Below are 23038 nucleotides of genomic sequence, written 5' to 3' on the forward strand. Positions count from 1 at the left end.
TGCCTGTTGGGACTTGGAATTCCCAACCTCTGCCTAACAACAAGATGTACCAGTCTACCCAAGATAATATTGTGTTGAGGGTGCAATCATTCCTTAGTATTGTCTTTGCAAATAATACTGAAATTCACTGGTCCATTTTAAAAAGTGATAATTTTTCCTTCAATTGACATTAAAAAGGTGAAGGAAGAGTTTCAATATCAAGCATTTGGGTGATTTCCGAAATAGCATTTGAAACCTTGCACATTTAGTGAAATGGAGTTACAGTACAATCAAATAAAAACAGAAAATACTGGAAATAGATGAAGCAGTCTCCACGAAGAGAAAAGACAGATTTATGCTCATTCCTCAACTTTGCTTTGTCCGTTTCTGATGCATTTACCATCTCTGGTCATGGGCTGTTGAGAAATATCCATTACTGACTCCCTTATTATTTTGCTCCAACTCACTTCCTAATAAAGACTGCCCCGTTCTCCTATTTTGATTCTTTCTCTGTGTATATTGCTTTGATGAATCCACTTTCTGTACCAGAGCTTTAGAAATATCCGTTTTGTTCTGGTAACCTGGATTTGAATCTGGACAGAAATCCTGCCAATCTCTACAGTTTCCAGTCGATGCAAAGCTGTAAAATGTTATCAAATTTGAAGCATGTAGGATTAAAAGAGTAGTCTTGATCTGAAATTGTCTAATAGACAGAAGAAATAGCAAATGGTTGTACATCATACTGGAGGAAATGATGGCTGCCATTGCTCTTTTGTTTCTGATCTGGATATGGGAGGGGAATAATTTCAAAATTTGTAGATGATGCAAAGCTTGGAAATGTGTACAGTGAGATGGATAGTCACAGACCAGGAGGACAAAGACTGGTGAAATAGGCAGACATGTGGCAGATGAAATATAATACAAAGAAAGTGTAAAACAGTGCTTTTGGAATGCAAAATGAGGAGAGAAAATATAAAACATATGGAGGATGTAGGAACAGAGGGGCCTGGTGGTTCAGTTGCACACATCTTTGAAGATAGTTGGAACAACTGATAAGAGTGTTAAGAAAGGCATATGGGATCTTTGACTTTATAATAGAGGCATAGGGTACAGGGGCAATGAAGCTATGGTCAATCTTCATAAATCAGTGATTAGGCTTTAGCTAGAGTATTGTGTTCAGTTCTGAGCACCATGCTTGAAGAATGTCAAGACCTTAATAATAATCTATTATTGTCACAAGTAGGCTTACATTTATACTGCAATGAAGTTACTGTGAAAATCCCCTAGTCTCCACATTCCGGCACCTGTTCGGGTACACAGAGGGAGAATTCAGAATGTCCAAATTATCTAACAGCACGTCTTTCGGGACTTAGAGGAAACCAGAGCACCCGGAGGAAACTCTCACAGAAACAGGGAGAACGTGCAGACTCCACACAGACAGTGACCCAACCCGGGAATCGAACCTGGGACCCTGGAGCTGTGAAGCAACAGTGCTTACCCACTGTGCTATCGTGGAGGAGATATAATGGAATGGTACCAGGCTTCAGTTATGTGAAGGGACTAGAGCAGAGAACTTTAGGAGGGGCTTTAATGGAGGTCTTAAAAACTATGAGGGTTTTTTATAATAATATAATCTTTATTGTCACAAGTAGGCTTACATTAACACTGCAATGAAGTTACTGTGAAAAGCACCTAGTCACCACATTCCGGCGCCTGTTCAGGTACACAGAGAATTCAGAATGTCCAAATGATCAAACAGCACATCATTCGGGACGTGTGGGAGAAAAGCGGAGCACCCGGAGGAAACCCATGCAGACACAGGGAGAATGCGCAAACTCCGCACAGTCAGCGACCCATTGACTGGTTTTGGAGAAGCTCTTCCACTGGTGAGAGGGTTGGGAACTGCAGAACACACTTATCATTGGCAAAATAGGCAGGGGAAAATTATTGTTTTTTAATGCAGCATGTTATGATCTGGAATGCACCACTTGGTGTGCCACCGCTTGTGCGATAGAAACAGATTCAGTCGTAATTTCTAAAACATAATTGCATATAGACTTGAAAAGGGGAATAAACATGCAGGGCTATTGGGAAAGAGCAGGAAAGTGGGATTAATTGGAAAGCTCTTTGAAAGAGCCAGTACAAGCACGATGTTGGGGTATGGTGGGTCGATGGCCTTCAATGCTGTATGATTCTATGAAATGGCTTGCAAATACAACATGCAGGATACAATAAATGTAGCTGTTAATTTATGTCTGTGAATTTTGCATTTGTTTGTGGTAATGGCATGATACTGATTTTTCTTTCAGCGCATTTACTATCTGTCTCTGGAGTTCTATATAGGCCGCACCCTGCAAAATACAATGATAAATCTGGGTCTAGAAAGTTCTTGTGATGAAGCTATGTACCAGGTTAGTGAAAGAAGTTAACATGGAACTCCATATTCAATCTAACCTTCACCCCACCTGTTTTTCTTTAATTGTGTACTGGAAACAAGTTTGCAGTCTACATTGGATATTATGAAATAATAGTGAAGTAACAATGCATATTTGCTGTAATTTTAATGCTCGGAAAAATATGAACTTCTCAGCATTATTTAACACACTCAGAGTAGGAGCAGGAGTATTCATTTGATTCTCTGTTAATTATTTTATATCGCATTATACTTAAGTGCTTTGGAATAAAGTATTTTGGAGCTATCTTAGATTCATGTATGAATTAGGCTGAATTAATGTATACAGGTACTTTAAATTCAAATAGATCTGGGTTCTGCATCACAACAAATTTCAGTCAATTGTTTTCCTAAGTCAGAAATGATGACTGGTCAATTACTATTTCTCAGCCTTGTGTTAAAATCCTTTCAGATCTTTCCCGCTCCCTACCTCTGTAACCTCTAAAACTCCTGCTAAGCTCTTAATTCCTTCAACTCTAGGATTTTGTATATTTCTTGTTCTTTCTCCCCAGCATGCTTCTTTAGAAGCCTAGGTCCCACTATCTGGAATTCCGTGCCTAAACCTCGCTGCCTTTCCAATATCTCAAAATGCTTTGCACAATAGTTGGGAAAGATTAGAGCAGGAGGAAGAAGGGAAGAGAAAGAAAACCTGATGAGAGGAAACTGAGGGAAGTTTTAAGCAGGCTTTAAGCAGGGAAAGGGATAATAATAACTAGCTGCCTGTGTAGAGAGTTTCTCTAGGGACAACATAGAAGAAGGATACGCTGTTCAGCACTGGAAGTCTGTTCTGCCGTTTTTTTAGATAATGGCTGATCTGCATTTTAACTTGTTTACACTGCTTGGTTCTAAATTCCTCAATACCCATGCGTAACGAAACGCTATAATTAGTCCTAAGTTTTGAAATTTTCAATTGACCTAGCATCAATAGTTATCTGGAGAAAGTTCCAGAATTTCACTTTCATTTGTGTGAAGAAGCGCTTTGCCCAATCAGCCTTGCTCTAATTTTAAAACTAATCCCCTATGTTTTGTAATCCCACCTACCCTATCACATTTTTTAATCACCTTGGACATATTAATTAGATCATCCCGTAATCTTTTATATTCAACGCAATACAAGCTAAGTTTGTGAAACCTGTCTTCATGATTTAACCATTTTAGCAATGATCTGATGAAATTATGCTGCACTCCCTCCACAACCAATACATTCTTCCTGATGTGCACTTTCCAGAACAGTCATATGGATGAAAATATGATTACCACTGGAGTGGATGGAGTATAGATTTATATTAGAAGAGCAGGTGATAGGGGCGGCACATGGCACAGTGGTCAACATTGCTGAGGACCAGGGTTCGAATCCCGGCTCTGGGTCACTGCCCGTGTGGAGTTTGCCCATGTGGAGTTTGCACGTCTCGCCGTGTCCATGTGGGTTTCACCCCCACAACCCAAAGATGTGCAGGTTAGGTATATTGGGCATGCTAAAGTGCCCCTTAATTTGTAAAAAAAAATAATAATTGGGGACTCTAAATTTAAAAAAAGGAAGAGCAGATGTGTGTAACAATGTACAGCTGGAGGAAAATGCTGAGATTCGTTTGATGGGCTCTTGGAAGGATTTGGACACAAGGTTGAGGACTTAAAGCCAACTTTCTGAGTGATGAGGTATAATTGAAGCTCATTGATGACAGCATAACTGGATTGAAGTTGTAGGTAAGGTGCAGGCTGTAGTATTTTGGATTTAACTGTAGTTTGTGTATGATGGAGGCCTCAACAGAAAGGTTTGGAGACATTGAATCTTCAGATAATAAATGCTTCAGCAGTTTAGGGTAGGGGCATAGATATGGCGGTGGCAACAAATCTGTTTTGTGAAGTTAGAAATTGGGGTAAGAATGTGAGTTCAGTGTCAAGCAATAGGTGTGTTTGAACATTATGCTCCAGTGGGCCTGGCTGATAATGGCAGCTGAGGTAGTATGATGGAGTTGTGGCTAATGATCTAAGATGTTCATAGAAGCTGTGGTAGTCACCACTGTTGTATTATATTGTATATATGGGTATTACGGTAAGGCCCCTGTACTACAGGTACGGGGTAGAACCCTGCCTGCTGGCTCCGCCCAGGAGGCGGAGTATAAATGTGTGTGCTCTCCGAACAGCAGCCATTTCGTAAGCTGCTGCAGAAGGCCACACATCTCTGTGTAATAAAGCCTCGATTACATTCTACTCTCGTTTTGTCGTAATTGATAGTGCATCAATTTATTACACACAGATTTTTCTTTTTTTTTATTAAATATTTTATTGAAAATTTTTGGTCAACCAACACAGTACATTGTGCATCCTTTACACAATATTATAACAACACAAATAACAATGACCTATTTTATAAACAAAAAATGAATAAATAATAAATAACAAAAATGAAAATAACCCTAATTGGCAACTGCCTTGTCACAAGTAACACTCTCCAAAAATATAATTTAACAGTCCAATGTATAATTATCTGTAGCAACGACCTATACATACTATACAGTATATATTAACAACCCTGAGAGTCCTTCTGGTTCCTCCTCCCCCCCCCCCCCCCCCCCCCCGATCCTGGGCTGCTGCTGCTGCTGCCTTTTTCCCATTCCGTCTATCTTTCTGCGAGGTATTCGACGAACGGTTGCCACCGCCTGGTGAACCCTTGAGCTGACCCCCTTAGGACGAACTTAATCCGCTCTAGCTTTATAAACCCCGCCATGTCATTTATCCAGGTCTCCACCCCCGGGGGCTTGGCTTCTTTCCACATTAGCAATATCCTGCGCCGGGCTACTGGGAAGCAAAGGCCAACACATCGGCCTCTCTCGCCTCCTGCACTCCCGGCTCTTGTGCAACCCCAAATATAGCCAACCCCCAGCTTGGTTCGACCCGGACTCCTACTACTTTTGAAAGCACCTTTGTCACCCCCATCCAAAACCCCTGTAGTGCCGGGCATGACCAAAACATATGGGTATGATTCGCTGGGCTTCTCGAGCACCTCGCACACCTATCCTCCACCCCAAAAAATTTACTGAGCCGTGCTCCAGTCATATGTGCCCTGTGTAATACCTTAAACTGAATCAGGCTTAGCCTGGCACACGAGGACGACGAGTTTACCCTGCTTAGGGCATCTGCCCACAGCCCCTCCTCGATCTCCTCCCCCAGCTCTTCTTCCCATTTCCCTTTTAGTTCATCTACCATAGTCTCCCCTTCGTCCCTCATTTCCCTATATATATCTGACACCTTACCATCCCCCACCCATGTCTTTGAGATCACTCTGTCCTGCACCTCTTGTGTCGGGAGCTGCGGGAATTCCCTCACCTGTTGCCTCGCAAAAGCCCTCAGTTGCATATACCTGAATGCATTCCCTTGGGGCAACCCATATTTCTCGGTCAGCGCTCCCAGACTCGCGAACTTCCCATCCACAAACAGATCTTTCAGTTGCGTTATTCCTGCTCTTTGCCACATTCCATATCCCCCATCCATTCCCCCCGGGGCAAACCTATGGTTGTTTCTTATCGGGGACCCCCCCAAGGCTCCAGTCTTTCCCCTATGCCGTCTCCACTGTCCCCAAATCTTCAGTGTAGCCACCACCACCGGGCTTGTGGTGTAGCTCCTCGGTGAGAACGGCAATGGGGCTGTCACCATAGCCTGTAGGCTAGTCCCCCTACAGGACGCCCTCTCTAATCTCTTCCACGCCGCTCCCTCCTCCTCTCCCATCCACTTACTCACCATTGAAATATTAGCGGCCCAATAATACTCACTTAGGCTCGGTAGTGCCAGCCCCCCCCCTATCCCTGCTACGCTGTAAGAATCCCTTCCTCACTCTCGGGGTCTTCCCGGCCCACACAAAACCCATGATGCTCTTTTCAATCCTTTTAAAAAAAGCCTTCGTGATCACCACCGGGAGGCACTGAAACACAAAGAGGAATCTCGGGAGGACCACCATCTTAACCGCCTGCACCCTCCCTGCCATTGACAGGGATACCATATCCCATCTCTTGAAATCCTCCTCCATCTGTTCCACCAACCGCGTTAAATTTAACCTATGCAATGTGCCCCAATTCTTAGCTATCTGGATCCCCAGGTAACGAAAGTCCCTTGTTACCTTCCTCAACGGTAGGTCCTCTATTTCTCTATTCTGCTCCCCTGGATGCACCACAAACAACTCACTTTTCCCCATGTTCAATTTATACCCTGAGAAATCCCCAAACTCCCCAAGTATCCGCATTATTTCTGGCATCCCCTCCGCCGGGTCCGCCACGTATAGTAGCAAATCGTCTGCATACAAAGATACCCGGTGCTCTTCTCCTCCCCTAAGTACTCCCCTCCACTTCTTGGAACCCCTCAACGCTATCGCCAGGGGCTCAATCGCCAGTGCAAGCAATAATGGGGACAGAGGGCATCCCTGCCTTGTCCCTCTATGGAGCCGAAAATATGCAGATCCCCGTCCATTCGTGACCACGCTCGCCACTGGGGCCCTATACAATAGCTGCACCCATCTAACATACCCCTCTCCAAAACCAAATCTCCTCAACACCTCCCACAAATAATCCCACTCCACTCTATCAAATGCTTTCTCGGCATCCATCGCCACTACTATCTCCGTTTCTCCCTCTGGTGGGGCCATCATCATTACCCCTAACAACCTCCGTATATTCGTGTTCAGCTGTCTCCCCTTCACAAACCCAGTTTGGTCCTCGTGGACCACCCCCGGGACACATTCCTCTATTCTCATTGCCATTACCTTGGCAAGGACCTTGGCATCTACATTTAGGAGGGAAATAGGTCTATAGGACCCGCATTGTAGCGGGTCCTTTTCCTTCTTTAAGAGAAGCGATATCGTTGCTTCAGACATAGTCGGGGGCAGTTGTCCCCTTTCCTTTGCCTCATTAAAGGTCCTCGTCAGTACCGGGGCGAGCAAGTCCACATATTTTCGATAGAATTCTACTGGGAATCCATCCGGTCCCGGGGCCTTTCCCGCCTGCATGCTCCTAATTCCTTTCACCACTTCTTCTACCTCGATCTGTGCTCCCAGTCCCACCCTTTCCTGCTCTTCCACCTTGGGAAATTCCAGCCGATCCAAGAAGCCCATCATTCTCTCCCTCCCATCCGGGGGTTGAGCTTCATATAATTTTTTATAAAATGTCTTGAACACTCCATTCACTCTCTCCGCTCCCCGCTCCATCTCTCCTTCCTCATCCCTCACTCCCCCTATTTCCCTCGCTGCTCCCCTTTCCCTCAATTGGTGTGCCAGCAACCTGCTCGCCTTCTCCCCATATTCGTACTGTACACCCTGTGCCTTCTTCCATTGTGCCTCTGCAGTGCCTGTAGTCAGCAAGTCAAATTCTACATGTAGCCTTTGCCTTTCCCTGTACAGTCCCTCCTCCGGTGCTTCCGCATATTGTCTGTCCACCCTCAAAAGTTCTTGCAGCAACCGCTCCCGTTCCTTACTCTCCTGCTTCCCTTTATGTGCCCTTATTGATATCAGCTCCCCTCTAACCACCGCCTTCAACGCCTCCCAGACCACTCCCACCTGAACCTCCCCATTATCATTGAGTTCCAAGTACTTTTCAATGCACCCCCTCACCCTTAGACACACACCCTCATCTGCCATTAGTCCCATGTCCATTCTCCAGGGTGGGCGCCCTCCTGTTTCCTCCCCTATCTCCAAGTCCACCCAGTGTGGAGCGTGATCCGAAATGGCTATAGCCGTATACTCCGTTCCCCTCACCTTCGGGATCAATGCCCTACCCAGCACCAAAAAGTCTATTCGCGAGTAGACTTTATGGACATAGGAGAAAAACGAGAACTCCTTACTCCTAGGTCTGCTAAATCTCCACGGGTCTACACCTCCCATCTGCTCCATAAAATCTTTAAGTACCTTGGCTGCTGCCGGCCTCCTTCCAGTCCTGGACTTCGACCTATCCAGCCCTGGTTCCAACACCGTGTTAAAATCTCCCCCATTATCAGCTTTCCCATCTCTAGGTCCGGAATGCGTCCTAGCATCCGCCTCATAAAATTGGCATCATCCCAGTTCGGGGCATATACGTTTACCAAAACCACCGTCTCCCCCTGTAGTTTGCCAGTCACCATCACGTATCTGCCCCCGTTATCCGCCACTATAGTCTTTGCCTCGAACATTACCCGCTTCCCCACTAATATAGCCACCCCCCTGTTTTTCGCATCTAGCCCCGAATGGAACACCTGCCCCATCCATCCTTTGCGTAGCCTAACCTGGTCTATCAGTTTCAGGTGCATTTCCTGTAACATAACCACATCTGCCTTAAGTTTCTTAAGGTGTGCGAGTACCCGTGCCCTCTTTATCGGCCCGTTCAGCCCTCTCACGTTCCACGTGATCAGCCGAGTTGGGGGGCTTCCTACCCCCCCCCCTTGTCGATTAGCCATCACCTTTTTCCAGCTCCTCACCCGGTTCCCACGTAGCTGTATCTCCCCCAGGCGGTGCCCCCCCCGCCCATCCTCTCCCATACCAGCTCCCCCCTCTCCCCAGCAGCAGCAACCCAGTAATTCCCCCCTCCCAACCCCCCGCTAGATCCCCCGCTAGCGTAATTACTCCCCCATGTTGCTCCCAGAAGTCAGCAAACTCTGGCTGACCTCGGCTTCCCCCCGTGACCTCGGCTCGCACCGTGCGACGCCCCCTCCTTCCTGCTTCTCTATTCCCGCCATGATTATCATAGCGCGGGAACCAAGCCCGCGCTTCTCCCTTGGCCCCGCCCCCAATGGCCAACGCCCCATCTCCTCCACCTCCCCTCCTCCCCCCATCACCACCTGTGGGAGAGAGAAAAGTTACCACATCGCAGGATTAGTACATAAAACCCCTCTTTGCCCCCCACATTCGCCCCACCACTTTGTTCGAACGTTCTTTTTAATAACCCGCTCATTCCAGTTTTTCTTCCACAATAAAAGTCCACGCTTCATCCGCCGTCTCAAAGTAGTGGTGCCTCCCTCGATATGTGACCCACAGTCTTGCCGGTTGCAGCATTCCAAATTTTATCTTCTTTTTATGAAGCACCGCCTTGGCCCGATTAAAGCTCGCCCTCCTTCTCGCCACCTCCGCACTCCAGTCTTGATAAACGCGGATCACCGCGTTCTCCCATTTACTGCTCCGAGTTTTCTTCGCCCATCTAAGGACCATTTCTCTATCCTTAAAACGGAGGAATCTCACCACTATGGCTCTGGGAATTTCTCCTGCTCTCAGTCCTCGCGCCATCACTCGGTATGCTCCCTCCACCTCCAACGGACCCGCCGGGGCCTCCGCTCCCATTAACAAGTGCAGCATCGTGCTCACATATGCCCCGACGTCCGCTCCCTCCACACCTTCAGGAAGACCAAGAATCCTCAGGTTGTTCCTCCTTGCGTTGTTTTCCAGTGCCTCCAACCTTTCCACACATCGTTTCTGATGTGCCTCCTGCCTCTCCGTCTTCACCACCAGGCCCTGTATATCGTCCTCATTCTCGGCTGCCTTTGCCTTCACGACCCGAAGCTCCCGCTCCTGGGTCTTTTGTTCCTCCTTTCGCCCTTCGATCGCCTGTAGTATCGGGGTCAACAGCTCTTTCCTCATTTCCTTTTTGATCTCTTCCACACAGCATTTCAAGAACTCTTGTTGTTCAGGGCCCCATGTTAAACTGCCACCTTCCGACGCCATCTTGGTTTTTGCTTGCCTTCCTTGCCGCTGTTCTAAAGGATCCACTGCAATCTGGCCACTCTCTCCTTTTTCCATCCGTATCCAGGGGGGATTCCCTTCTGGTTTACCGCACAGTGTTTTTAGCCGTCAAAATTGCCGTTGGGGCTCCTATCAAGAGCCCAAAAGTCCGTTTCACAGGGAGCTGCCGAAACGTGCGACTCAGCTGGTCATCGCCGCACCCGGAAGTCCACACAGATTTTTCAAAGATGGACCTCCGCATCAAGCCGGATCGCCTGCAGCTGCATCCTCAAGCAGACAACGCCAAAAAGGACTTCCAACATTGGCTAGCTTGCTTTGAATCATACATCGGGTCTGCGCCACACCCAATCTCAGAAGCTCCAGATTCTGTACACGCAGCTGAGCTCCAACATTTTTCCCCTCGTCCAGGACGTGCCTACCTACGCAGAGGCCATAGCGCTACTGAAGGAGAATTACGCTCTGCAGACCAACAAGATCTATGCCAGGCACCTCCTATCCACGCCGCACCAACTTCCCAGTGAGTCTGTGGAAGTTTTCTGGCGTGCCCTGCTCGCCCTGGTGAGAGACTGAGACTGTCAGGCTGTTTCGGCCACTGAACATTCGAACCTGCTAATGAGAGACGCGTTTGTTACGGGCATAGGGTCTGACTACATCCGCCAGCGCCTCTTCGAAGGGGCCACGCTTGACCTCGCGGCAACCAAGAAACTAGTGCTGTCGCTCACGGTCGCCTCACGCAACGTACAGGCTTATGCCCCCGACCGCACGGCCCATCCCCCTGTGCATCATGGATCCCGCCAGCGGCCACCCCATTGTGGACCCCATCAGCGACCACCCTCAGCCAACCCCACGCCTGCGCCGCGTAGCAGCCAACCAACCCCGGGGGACCCAAGTGCTACTGCGGACAGACAAAACACCCCCGGCAGCGCTGCCGGCACAGAGCGCACGCTCTGCAAAGCCTGTGGCAAGAAGGGACATTTCGCTGCAGTGTGCCAGGCCTGCTAAATCGCCGCTATTGTCCTGGCACCCCCCACGTGTGGCCAATGGGCGCCGCCATCTTCCTCTCCTCAGACCACGTGCGGCTCATGGGTGCCGCCATCTTGCTCCACTCAACACGTGCAGCCCGTGGGCGCCACCATCTTGCTTGCCTCAGAACCAATGGGCACTGCCATCTTGCCTGCCCCAGGACACGTGCTGCCCGAGGGCGCCACCATCTTGCCTGCCCCAGGACACGTGCGGCCCGTGGGCGCCGCCATCTTACCCGCCTCAGGACCCCTGCCAGTTGGGCACCTCATCGGGCTGCTCATCGCCTGTAACCGCCGACGACCAGCCGCGTCTCGCCTCGGTCACGATCGACCAGTCTCGACCGCATAACCTCGCGACCACTTCGACAAAGGTGAAGGTTGACAGGCACGAGATATCCTGGCCTCTGGACTCCGGGAGCACTGAGAGCTTCATCCACCCCGATACGGTAAGGCGCTGCTCCCTGGCTTCCGGATCCCACTCTGTGGCGATCCGGGGGTACTGCATCGCCACCCTCACTATCCAGGACGTAGAGTTCAGCGGCTTCCGGCTCTACGTCCTCCCCAGCCTCTACGCTGCCTTGCTACTCGGCCTGGACTTCCAGTGCAACGTCCAGAGCCTAACCCTGAAATTTGGCGGGCCCCTACCACCTTACTGTTTGCGGCCTCGCAACCCTGAAGGTCGACCCGCCTTTCCTGTTTGCAAACCTCACCCCGGATTGCAAACCTGTCGCCACCAGGAGCAGATGGTACAGTGCCCAGGACAGGACCTTCATCAGGTCTGAGGTCCGGCGGCTGCTGCGGGAAGGTATCATCGAGGCCAGCAACAGCCCCTGGAGAGCCCAAGTGGTAGTGGTGAAAACCGGGCAGGAAAACAGGATGGTCATTGACTACAGTCAGACCATCAATTGGTACACGCAGCTCGCCACGTTCCCCCTCCCACGCATATCTGATATGGTCAATCAGATTGCACAGTACCGGGTCTTCTCGACAGTGGACCTGAAATCTGCCTACCACCAGCTCCCCATCCGTAAGGCGAACCGCCCATACACTGCGTTTGAAGCAGACGGCCGCCTTTACCATTTCCTTAGAGTTCCCTTCGACGTCACCAACGGGGTCTCAGTCTTCCAACATTAGATGGACCGAATGGTTGATCGGTATGGGCTGCGGGCCACTTTCCCGTACCTGGACAACGTCACCATCTGCGGCCACGACCAGCAGGACCACGACGCAAACCTTTGCAAATTTCTCCACACCGCCACACTCCTCAACCTAACTTACAACAAGGAGAAGTGTGTGATCAGCACGAACCCATTAGCCATCCTCGGCTATGTGGTTCAGAACTGAGTTTTTAAAAATATATATTTATTAAAGTTTTTTAACACAATTTTTCTCCCTTACAAACAATAACCCCCCCCCCCCCCCCCCATAACAAAAAAAACCGAGAAATCGCACAGAGCAAGATATATACATGGCAAAATGATATATTTACACAGCTTTGTACACTGGCCCTCACCCGTACGTGCCAGTTTCCCCAACCCTTCATGTTATCTCTTGCTCATCCACCCTCCCAGGCAGTGCCCCCCCCCCCCCCCCCCCCCCAACCTCCCAGGACGTCCCCCCCCCCGACCGACCTTCCTCTAACGCTCCGCGATGTAGTCTAGGAACGGTTGCCACCGCCTGTAGAACCCCTGCGCAGACCCTCTCAAGGCGAACTTAATCCTCTCCAACGTTATGAACCCAGCCATATCATTTATATCCAGACCTCCAGGCTGGGGGACTTCGCCTCCTTCCACATTAGCAAGATCCTTCGCCGGGCTACTAGGGACGCAAAGGCCAGAATGCCGGCCTCTTTCGCCTCCTGAACTCCCGGTTCGTCCACTACTCCAAATATTGCTAGCCCCCAGCTTGGCGTGACCCGGACTTTCACCACCTGAGATATTGCTCCCGCCACTCCTCTCCAGAACCCCTCCAGTGCCGGGCATGACCAAAACATATGGACATGGTTCGCCGGGCTCCCTGAGCACCTTCCACATCTGTCCTCTACCCCAAAGAACCTACTCAACCTCGCCCCCGTCAAGTGCGCTCTGTGGACCACCTTAAATTGTATCAGGCTGAGCCTGGCACACGAGGAGGAGGAATTAACCCTACCTAGGGCATCAGCCCACAGACCTTCCTAGATCTCCTCCCCCAGCTCCTCCTCCCATTTACCCTTCAACTCTTCTACCAGCGCTTCCCCCTCTTCTTTCAACTCCTGGTGTATTTCCGACACCTTGCCCTCCCCGACCCATACACCCGAGATCACCCTATCTTGAACCTCTTGTGCCGGGAGCGACGGGAATTCCCTCACCTGTCGCCTCACAAAAGCCCTCACCTGCATATATCTAAAGGCATTTCCCGGGGGTTTCAGAACGGAGTTCTAGGGTCCGACCCGATCACATGCGCCCCCTCATGGAACTCCCCCTCCCCCACTGCCCCAAGGCCCTCAAACGATGCCTAGGGTTCTTTTCGTACTACACCCAGTGGGTTCCAAACTATGCGGACAAGGCCCGCCCACTCATTCAATCCACCGCTTTCCCACTGACGGCCGAGGTTCACCAGGCCTTCAACCGTATCAAGGCCGACATCGCCAAGGCCGCGATGCACACGGTCGACGAGACGCTTCCCTTCCATGTCGCGAGCGATGCATCAGACGTCGCTCTGGCCGCCACCCTGAACCAGGCAGGCAGGCCCATGGCATTCATTTCCCGGACCCTCCATGCCTCCGAAATTCGGCACTCCTCCGTCGAAAAGGAGGCCCAAGCGATCGTTGAAGCTGTGCGACATTGGAGGCATTACCTGGCAGGCAGGAGATTCACTCTCCTCACTGACCAACGGTCGGTTGCCTTCATGTTTAACAACACACAGCGGGGTAAGATCAAAAATGATAAAATCTTGAGGTGGCGGATCGACCTCTCCACCTACAATTACGAGATTTTGTATTGCCCCGGTAAGCTCAACGAGCCCCCCGATGCCCTATCCCGAGGTACATGTGCCAGTGCACAAGTCGACCGACTCCGGACCCTGCACGACGATCTCTGTCACCCGGGAGTCACCCACTTTTACCACTTCATTAAGGCCCGTAATCTGCCCTACTCCATCGAGGAAGTCAGGGCTATCACCAGAGACTGCCAGGTCTGCGCGGAGTGTAAACCGCACTTCTACCGGCCAGACCGTGCACGCCTGGTGAATGCCTCCCGCCCCTTTGAATGCTCCGCGTGGACTTCAAAGGGCCCCTCCCCTCCACCGACCGCAACACGTACTTTCTTAATGTGGTAGACGAGTATTCCCGATTCCCCTTCGCCGTCCCATGCCCTGATATGACGTCTGCCACCTCATCAAAGCCCTCAACACCATCTTTGCTCTGTTCGGTTTCCCCGCCTACGTCCACAGCGACCGGGGATCCTCATTTATGAGCGAGGAGCTGCGCCAGTACCTGTTCAACAGGGGTATCGCCTCGAGCAGGACGACCAGCTACAACCCCAGGGGAAACGGACAGTTGGAGCGGGAGAATGGGACCGTCTGGAGGGCCGTCCAGCTGGCCCTACGGTCTAGAAATCTCCCGGCCTCCCGCTGGCAGGAGGTCCTCCCCGACGCTCTTCACTCCATTTGGTCGCTCCTGTGCACCGCGACCAACAAAACCCCCCATGAACGTCTCTTTGCCTTCCCCAGGAAGTCCACCTCCGGGGTTTCGCTCCCAACGTGGCTGGCAGCTCCAGGACCCGTTCTCCGCAAGCACGTGCGGCTGCACAAGGCGGACCCGTTGGTTGAGAGAGTACAGCTACTCCATGCAAACCCGCAGTACGCCTACGTAGCGTACCCCGACGGCCGCCAAGACACAGTCTCCCTCCGGGATCTGGCACCAGCTGGGTCACCTCCCAACCCCCGCCCCGGCGCCACCCTCCCCTCCCCCGGCGCACCCCACCACAGCCCCCGCTCCAGGACAATCCGTCCTCCCCATGCTCTCACCCAGGGATGAAGAGGATTTCGACACGCTCCCGGAGTCACCAAACACCAAGCCGACGCCTGAGTCGCCACCAGCACTGCGGCGCTCTCAACGACAGATCAAGGCGCCCGGTCGGACTTTCGGGTTCAGCTATGCCGAGGAAGGTCGCACATTCGGCAGCTCCCGCCGGGAACGGACCTTTGGGCTCTCCAGAGGGGTCCCAACGGCAATTGTTCGACGGCTTCCAGTGTGGGAAGGTGACAGCAAGGTCCCTCCGACATTATATGGATTGGACCAGGAGTGGAGCGGTTAAAAAAGTGATCTTGGGGCAGCGAAAAGTGCAAGGGAGGAAAAGCAAGATGGCGGCGGGTGGAGACCAAGCAGCATGGGCGCAGTGGTCGCAGGAGCAGCAGGAGTTTCTTAAACTCTGCTTTGAGGAGCTGAAGACAGAACTGCTGGCGCCAATGAAGGCGGCGACTGAGAAGCTTGTGGAGACCCAGAAGGCACAAGGGGCGGCGATCGGGAGGTGCGGCAAAATGCCTCGGAGAACGAGGATGAGATCTTGGGCCTGGCGGTGAAGGTGGAGGTGCAAGAGGCGCTGCACAAGAGGTGGGCGGAAAAATTTGAGGACCTGGAGAATCGGTCGAGGAGGAAGAATCTTTGGATTCTGGGTCTCCCTGAAGGAGTGGAGGGGCCCGATGCCGGGGCATATATGAGCACGATGCTCAATTCGCTGATGGGCGTGGGAGCTTTCCCGAGGCCCCTGGAGCTTGATGGGGCTCATCGGGTCCTGGCAAGGAGACCCAAAGCCAATGAGCTGCCAAGGGCTGTAGTGGTGAGGTTCCACTGCTTTATGGACAGAGAGTGTGTCTTGAGATGGGCCAGAAAAGAGCGGAGCAGCAGGTGGGAGAACACGGAGATCCGAATTTACCAGGACTGGAGTGCGGAGGTGGCTAAGAAGAGGGCTGGTTTTAACCGGGCTAAGGCGGTGCTCCATCGGAAGGGGGTGAAGTTCGGGATGCTGCAGCCAGCGCGATTGTGGGTCACGTTCCAAGATCGGCACCACTATTTTGAAACGCCCGATGAGGCATGGAACTTTACACAAACTGAAAAGTTGGACTCAAATTGAGGGTTGGTCGTGGAGGGATGTTTACTGTGTTTATTGCATTTGGGGAATGTTCTCTGGGTTTGAGTGCTGGGTGGGGATGGGTGAATGGATTTGATGTGGGAGAGTGGATGTCGGTGTTGGAGGGGGCGTGGAGGCGCGGGGATGGGGAGTAGGGGTAATGCCGCAAAATGGAGCTGCGCCAGAGGGGCCGGGGCCGGCTCAGGAAAGCGCGTGCTTTTTCCCGCGGTAGGGAAGGATGGGGGTGGGGCTGGGGGGTGAAGAGAGGCGCTGGAGAGGAGTGCACACTGACTGCCAAGGGATGGGGGGATTCTGACACTGGGGGGTCGATGGAATGGCAGGAGAGGCCGGGGTCAGCAGGAGTCAGCTGACTTACGGGAGTGTCATGGGGGGAACAAAATGGCTAGATATGGATCTAGTGGGAGGAGGGGGGGGAACAGGGTTGCTGCTGCATTGGCCAAAAAGGAGCTGGAAGTAGGAGAGGTAGTCGGGGCGGGGATCCGCCGCCTGGGGGACTGGAGGGTGTGGGAGGCGTGGGCATGTGACTGGCCTGGAAAAGGAGATGGCTAGTTTGGGGGGAGGGGGGGGGGGGAGTAGCCCCCCAATCCGGCCGATAGCTTGGAATGTGAGGGGCCTGAACAGGCCGGTCAAGAGGGCCCGGGTGTTCGCGCACTTAAAGGGACTGAAGGCAGACGTAGTTATGCTCCAGGAGACATATCTGAAGGTGGCAGAGAAAGGGATGGGTAGGGCAGGTCTTTCATTCAGGGCTGGATGCGAAGAACAGAGGGGTTGCAATACTGGTGGGGAAGCGGGTGTCGTTTGAGGCAATGAATATTGTCGTGGATAATGGAGGTCGATATGTGATGGTGAGTGGTAGGTTGCAGGGGGTGCGGGTGGTACTGGTGAACGTATATGCCCCGAATTGGGATGATGCCGGATTTATGAAACGCATGCTGGGTCGGATTCCGGATCTGGCGGTAGGAAGTTTGATAATGGGGGGGGGGACTTCAACACGGTGCTGGACCCAGCACTGGTCCGGTCTGGGTCCAGGACGGGTAAGAGGCCGGCTGCGGCCAAGGTGCTCAGGTGTTTTATGGACCAGATGGGGGGAGTGGATCCATGGAGGTTTGTCAGGCCGCTGGCCAGGGAATTTTCTTTCTTTTCCCACGTCCAGAGAGCCTACACCCGGATAGACTTTTTCATTTTGAGTGGGGCGCTAATCCCGAAAGTGGAGCGAACGGAATATTCGGCCATAGCCATCTCGGACCACGCCCCGCATTGGGTGGAGCTGGAGTTGGGGAGGAGAGCGACCAGTGCCCGCTGTGGCGCCTTGATGTGGGACTATTGGCGGATGAGGAGGTGTGCGGGCGGGTGCGAGGGTGCATTGAAAGATATTTGGAGGCCAATGACAACGGGGAGGTGCAGGTGGGGGTAGTCTGGGAGGCGCTGAAGGCGGTGGTCAGGGGAGAGCTAATCTCCATTAGGGCCCACAGGGAGAAGAGAGAGGGGAGGGAGAGGTTGGTGGGGGAGATTTTAAGGATGGACAGGAGGTATGCAGAGGCCCCCGAGGAGGGGCTACTCAGGAACGACGAAACCTACAGACGGAGTTCGACCTGTTGACCACAGGGAATGCAGAGGCGCAGTGGAGGAAAGCGCAGGGGGCGACGTATGAGTATGGGGAGAAGGCGAGTCGGATGCTGGCACACCAGCTTTGTAAGAGGGAGGCAGCGAGGGAGATTGGTGGAGTTAAGGATAGAGGGGGGAATACGGTGCGGAGTGCAGTGAGAATAAACAAGGTATTTAGGGACTTCTATGGGGATCTGTACAGGGCTGAGCCCCCAGCGGGGGAGGAGGGGATGCGACGATTCTTAGATCAGCTGAGGTTCCCGAGGGTGGAGGAGGAGGAGGAGGAGGTGGCTGGTTTGGGGGCACCGATTGGGCTGGAGGAGCTGGTTAAAGGATTGGGGAGCATGCAGGCGGGGAAGGCCCCGGGGCCGGATGGGTTCCCGGTTGAATTCTACAGGAAATACGTGGACCTACTGGGCCCGTTGCTAGTGAGGACTTTCGTTAAGGCGAGGGAGGGGGGGATCTTGCCCCCGACAATGTCCAGGGCGCTGATTTCTTTGATCCTGAAGCGGGACAAGGATCCACTGCAATGTGGGTCGTATAGACCGATCTCGCTCCTCAATGTTGATGCTAAGTTGCTGGCAAAGGTGCTGGCTACGAGAATTGAGGACTATGTCCCGGGGGTGATTCATGAGGACCAGACGGGATTTGTGAAGGGTAGGCAATTAAATACAAATGTGCGGAGGAGACCTCCAGGTGCGGCGCTGACCAGCTAAGTCGCACGTTTCGGCAGCTCCCGTTGGAACGGACTTTTGGGCTCTTAATAGGAGCCCCAACGGCAATTTAAATGGCCAAAAACACTGTGCGGTAAACCAGAAGGGAATCCCCCCGGACACGCATGGATAAGGGAGAGGATAGCGGCCGGATTGCGGAGGATCCTCTGGAGCAGCGGCAAGGAAGGGAAGCTCAAAGCAAGATGGCGTCGGAAGGTGGCCGTTTGTTATGGGGCCCGGACCAACAAGAGTTCCTGCGGCGCTGTGTGGAAGAGCTGAAGAAGGAGTTGAAGAAGGAGCTGTTGGCCCCGATATTACAGGCGATTGAAGGGCTAAAGGAGGAGCAGAGGAGCCAAGAGCTGGAGCTTCGGGCCGTGAAGGCAAAGGCTGCTGAAAATGAAGATGAAATACAGGGCCTGGTTGTGAAGACAGAGACGCACGAGGCACAGCACAAAAGGTGTGTGGAAAGGTTGGAAGTACTGGAGAATAATTCGAGGAGGAAGAATTTAAGAGTCCTGGGTCTTCCCGAAGGCGCAGATGGGGCGGACGTCGGGACATATGTGAGCACGATGCTTCACTCGCTAATGGGATCGGAGGCCCCGACGGGCCCTTTGGAGGTGGAGGGAGCTTATCGAGTTCTGGCGCGAAGACCGAAGGCTGGAGAAATACCTCGAGCTATAGTGGTGAGGTTTCACCGCTACAATGACAGAGACGGTCCTCAGATGGGCGAAGAAAACTCGGAGCTGTAGGTGGGAGAACGCGGTGATCTGCGTATACCAGGATTGGAGTGCGGAGGTGGCGAGAAGGAGGGCAAGTTTTAATCGGGCTAAGGCGGTGCTTCACAAAAAGAAGATCCAGTTTGGAATGTTGCAACCGGTGAGATTGTGGGTCACACTCCAAGGGAAGCACCACTACTTTGAGATGGCAGAAGAGGCGTGGACATTCATTGTGGACGAGAAGCTGGAATAGTCTGGCGAGAGAAAGAGCTTTTGGGACAAAGTGGTGGGGTGATTATGTGGGGCGAGAAAAGGGGGGGGGGGGATGATTTTTCAATTTGTTAATTTTGTGATCCTGTAACTTTTCTCTCTTCCCCATGTTGGGGGGGGGGGGGGGTGTATGAGGAACTGTCGACGCCGGCCATTAGGGGCGGGGCCGAGTGGGAAACACTGGCTTTGTTCCCGCGCTATGGTAATTATGGCGGGAACAGGGACGCAGGAAGGAGGGGCCTCGCACAGTGGGGGCCGAGGACAAGGGGGGAAGCCGAGGTCAGCCAGAGTTTGCTGACTTCTGGGAGCAACATGGGGGCTGCAACTTCGCTAGAGGGGGATCTAGCGGAGGGAGGGGGGTTAACTGGGTTGCTGCTGCTAAGGAGAAGGGGAGCTGTTATGGGATGGGGTGGTCGAGGCGGGAGGGCGCCGTCGGGGGGATATACGGGTACGTGGGAACCGGGTGAGGAGCTGGGTTAAAAAAGGGGATGGCTAGTCGACAAGTGGGGGGGGGGGGGTAAAGATCCCCCCAACCCGGCTGATCATGTGGAACGTGAGAGGGCTGAACGGGCCGATTAAAAGGGCACGACCTGGAGGCGGGAAAGTTGGTAATGGGGGGAGACTTCAATACGGTGCTTGATCCAGGGCTGGACCGGTCGAGGTCCAGGACCGGGAGGAGGCCGGCAGCAGCCAGGGTGCTCAAGGATTTCATGGAGCAGATGGGAGGGGTAGACCTCTGGAGATTTATTAGGCCTAGGAGTAAGGAGTTCTCATTTTTCTCCCATGTTCACAAAGTATCCTCACGGATAGACTTTTTTGTCTTGGGAAGGGCACTGATTCCAAAGGTGACAGGGACGGAATATACGGCCATAGCCATTTCGGACCATGCTCCACATTGGGTAGACCTGGAGGTAGGAGAGGAAAAAGAACAGCACCCACTCTGGAGAATGGATGTGGGCTTATTGGCGGATGAGGGGGTATGTTTAAGGGTGAGGGGGTGCATCGAAAGGTACTTGGAGCTGAATGACAATGGAGAGGTTCAGGTGGGAGTGGTCTGGGAGGCGTTGAAGGCGGTGGTCAGAGGGGAACTGATATCCATAAGGGCACATAAAGGGAAGCAAGAGGGTAAAGAAAGGGAGCGATTGTTGAAAGAACTTTTGAGGGTGGACAGGCAATATGCGGAGGCACCGGAGGAGGGACTGTACAGGGAAAGACAAAGGCTACATGTGGAATTTGACCTGCTGACCATGGGTAAGGCAGAGGCACAGTGGAGGAGGGCACAGGGTGTACAGTATGAGTATGGAGAGAAGGCGAGTCGGCTACTGGCCCACCAATTGAGGAAGAGGGGAGTAGCGAGGGAGATAGGTGGGGTGAGAGATGAGGAGGGAGAGATGGAACGGGGAGTGGAGAGAGTGAACGGGGTGTTCAAGGCATTTTATGAGAGGTTATATAATGCTCAGCCCCCGGAAGGGAAGGAGGGAATGATGTGTTTCTTGGATCAGCTGGAATTCCCCAAGGTGGAGGAGCAGGAGAGGGCGGGACTGGGAGCACAGATTGAGGTGGAGGAGGTGGTAAAAGGGATTGGGAGCATGCAGGCGGGGAAGGCCCCGGGACCGGATGGATTCCCGGTGGAATTTTATAGGAAATATATGGACCTACTGGCCCCGCTTTTGACGAGAACCTTTAATGAGGCCAGGGAAAGGGGGCAGCTGCCCCCGACTATGTCGGAGGCAACGATATCGCTCCTTTTGAAGAAGGAAAAAGACCAGCTGCAGTGTGGGTCCTACTGGCCCATTTCCCTTTTAAATGTAGATGCTAAGCTCCTGGCCAAGGTGATGGCGACGAGGATAGAGGACTGTGTCCCGGGGGTGGTCCACGAGGATCAAACTGGGTTCGTTAAGGGGAGACAGCTGAACACGAACATACGGAGGTTGCTAGGGGTAATGATGATGCCCCCAACAGAGGGGGAGGCGGAGATAGTGGTGGCGATGGACGCCGAGAAAGCATTCGACAGAGTGGAGTGGGATTATGTGTGGGAGGTGCTGAGGAGATTTGGTTTTGGAGAAGGGTTTATCGGATGGGTACAGCTGCTGTATAGGGCCCCGGTGGCGAGCGTGGTCATGAACAGACAGAGGTCTGACTACTTCCGTCTTCGTAGAGGGACGAGGCAGGGGTGTTCCCTGTCTCCGTTACTGTTTGCATTGGCGATTGAGCCCCTGGCCATAGCACTGAGGGGTTCCAGGAAGTGGAGGGGAGTACTCAGGGGAGGAGAAGAACACTGGGTATCTTTGTATGCAGATGATTTATTGCTGTATGTTGCGGACCCAGTGGAGGGGATGCCTGAGATAATGCAGACACTCAGGGAGTTTGGGGAATTTTCGGGGTACAAATTGAATATGGGGAAGAGTGAGTTGTTTGTGGTGCATCCGGGGGAGCAGAGCAGGGGAATAGATGACTTACCGCTGAGGAAGGTAACAAGAGATTTCCGGTTCTTAGGGATTCAGATAGCCATGAGTTGGGGAACCTTACATAGGCTTAATTTAACAAGATTAGTGGAACAGATGGAGGAGGATTTTAAGAGATGGGACATGGTGCCCCTGTCACTGGTGGGTAGGGTGCAGGCGGTCAAAATGGTAGTTCTCCCGAGATTCCTTTTTGTGTTTCAGTGCCTTCCGGTGATGGTCACGAAGGCTTTTTTCAAGAAAATTGAGAAAAGTGTCATGAGTTTTGTGTGGGCCGGGAAGACCCCGAGAGTGAGGAGGGGGTTCTTGCAGCGTAGCAGGGATAGTGGGGGGCTGGCACTACCGAGCCGAAGTGAATACTACTGGGCCGTCAATATCTCAATGGTGTGTAAGTGGATGGGAGAAGGGGAGGGAGCGGCGTGGAAGAGATTGGAGATGGCGTCCTGCAAAGGAACCAGCCTACAAGCAATGGTGACGGCGCCGTTGCCGTTCTCCCCGAAGAAATACACCACAAGTCCAGTGGTAGTGGCAACACTAAAAATTTGGGGACAGTGGAGACGACATAGGGGAAGGACGGGAGCCTCGGTGCGGTCCCCGATAAGAAATAACCATAGGTTTGTCCCAGGGAGAATGGATGGGGGATTTGGAGCATGGCAGAGAGCTGGGGTTGTGCAACTGAGAGATCTGTTCGTACGGGACGTTTGCGAGTCTGGGAGCGCTGACAGAAAAATATGGGTTGCCCCAAGGGAATGCATTTTGGTACATGCAACTGAGGGCTTTTGCGAGGCAGCAGGTGAGGGAATTCCCGCAGCTCCCGACGCAGGAGATTCAAGATAGAGTGATCTCAGGGACATGGGTGGGGGATGGTAGGGTGTCGGACATATACAGGGAAATGAGGGACGAGGGGGAGATCATGGTGGATGAGCTGAAAGGGAAGTGGGAAGGGGAGCTGGGGGAGGAGATTGAGGAGGGGCTGTGGGCTGATGCCTTACGTAGGGTA

General features: G+C 52.4%; 1 protein-coding gene across 1 annotated transcript in view; it reads left to right on the forward strand.

Moving 5' to 3' along the window:
* pygl (phosphorylase, glycogen, liver) overlaps positions 1 to 23038 on the forward strand; it is a 291143-nt gene that overhangs the window by 18172 nt on the left and 249933 nt on the right. The window contains exon 2 of the mRNA XM_072489775.1: positions 2289 to 2390. Coding sequence (XP_072345876.1) covers positions 2289 to 2390 — 102 coding nt within the window. The remainder of the gene's footprint in view (positions 1 to 2288; positions 2391 to 23038) is intronic.

The sequence above is a fragment of the Scyliorhinus torazame genome, chromosome 2, assembly GCF_047496885.1.
Source record: "Scyliorhinus torazame isolate Kashiwa2021f chromosome 2, sScyTor2.1, whole genome shotgun sequence".
NCBI classification, from domain to species: Eukaryota; Metazoa; Chordata; class Chondrichthyes; order Carcharhiniformes; family Scyliorhinidae; genus Scyliorhinus; species Scyliorhinus torazame.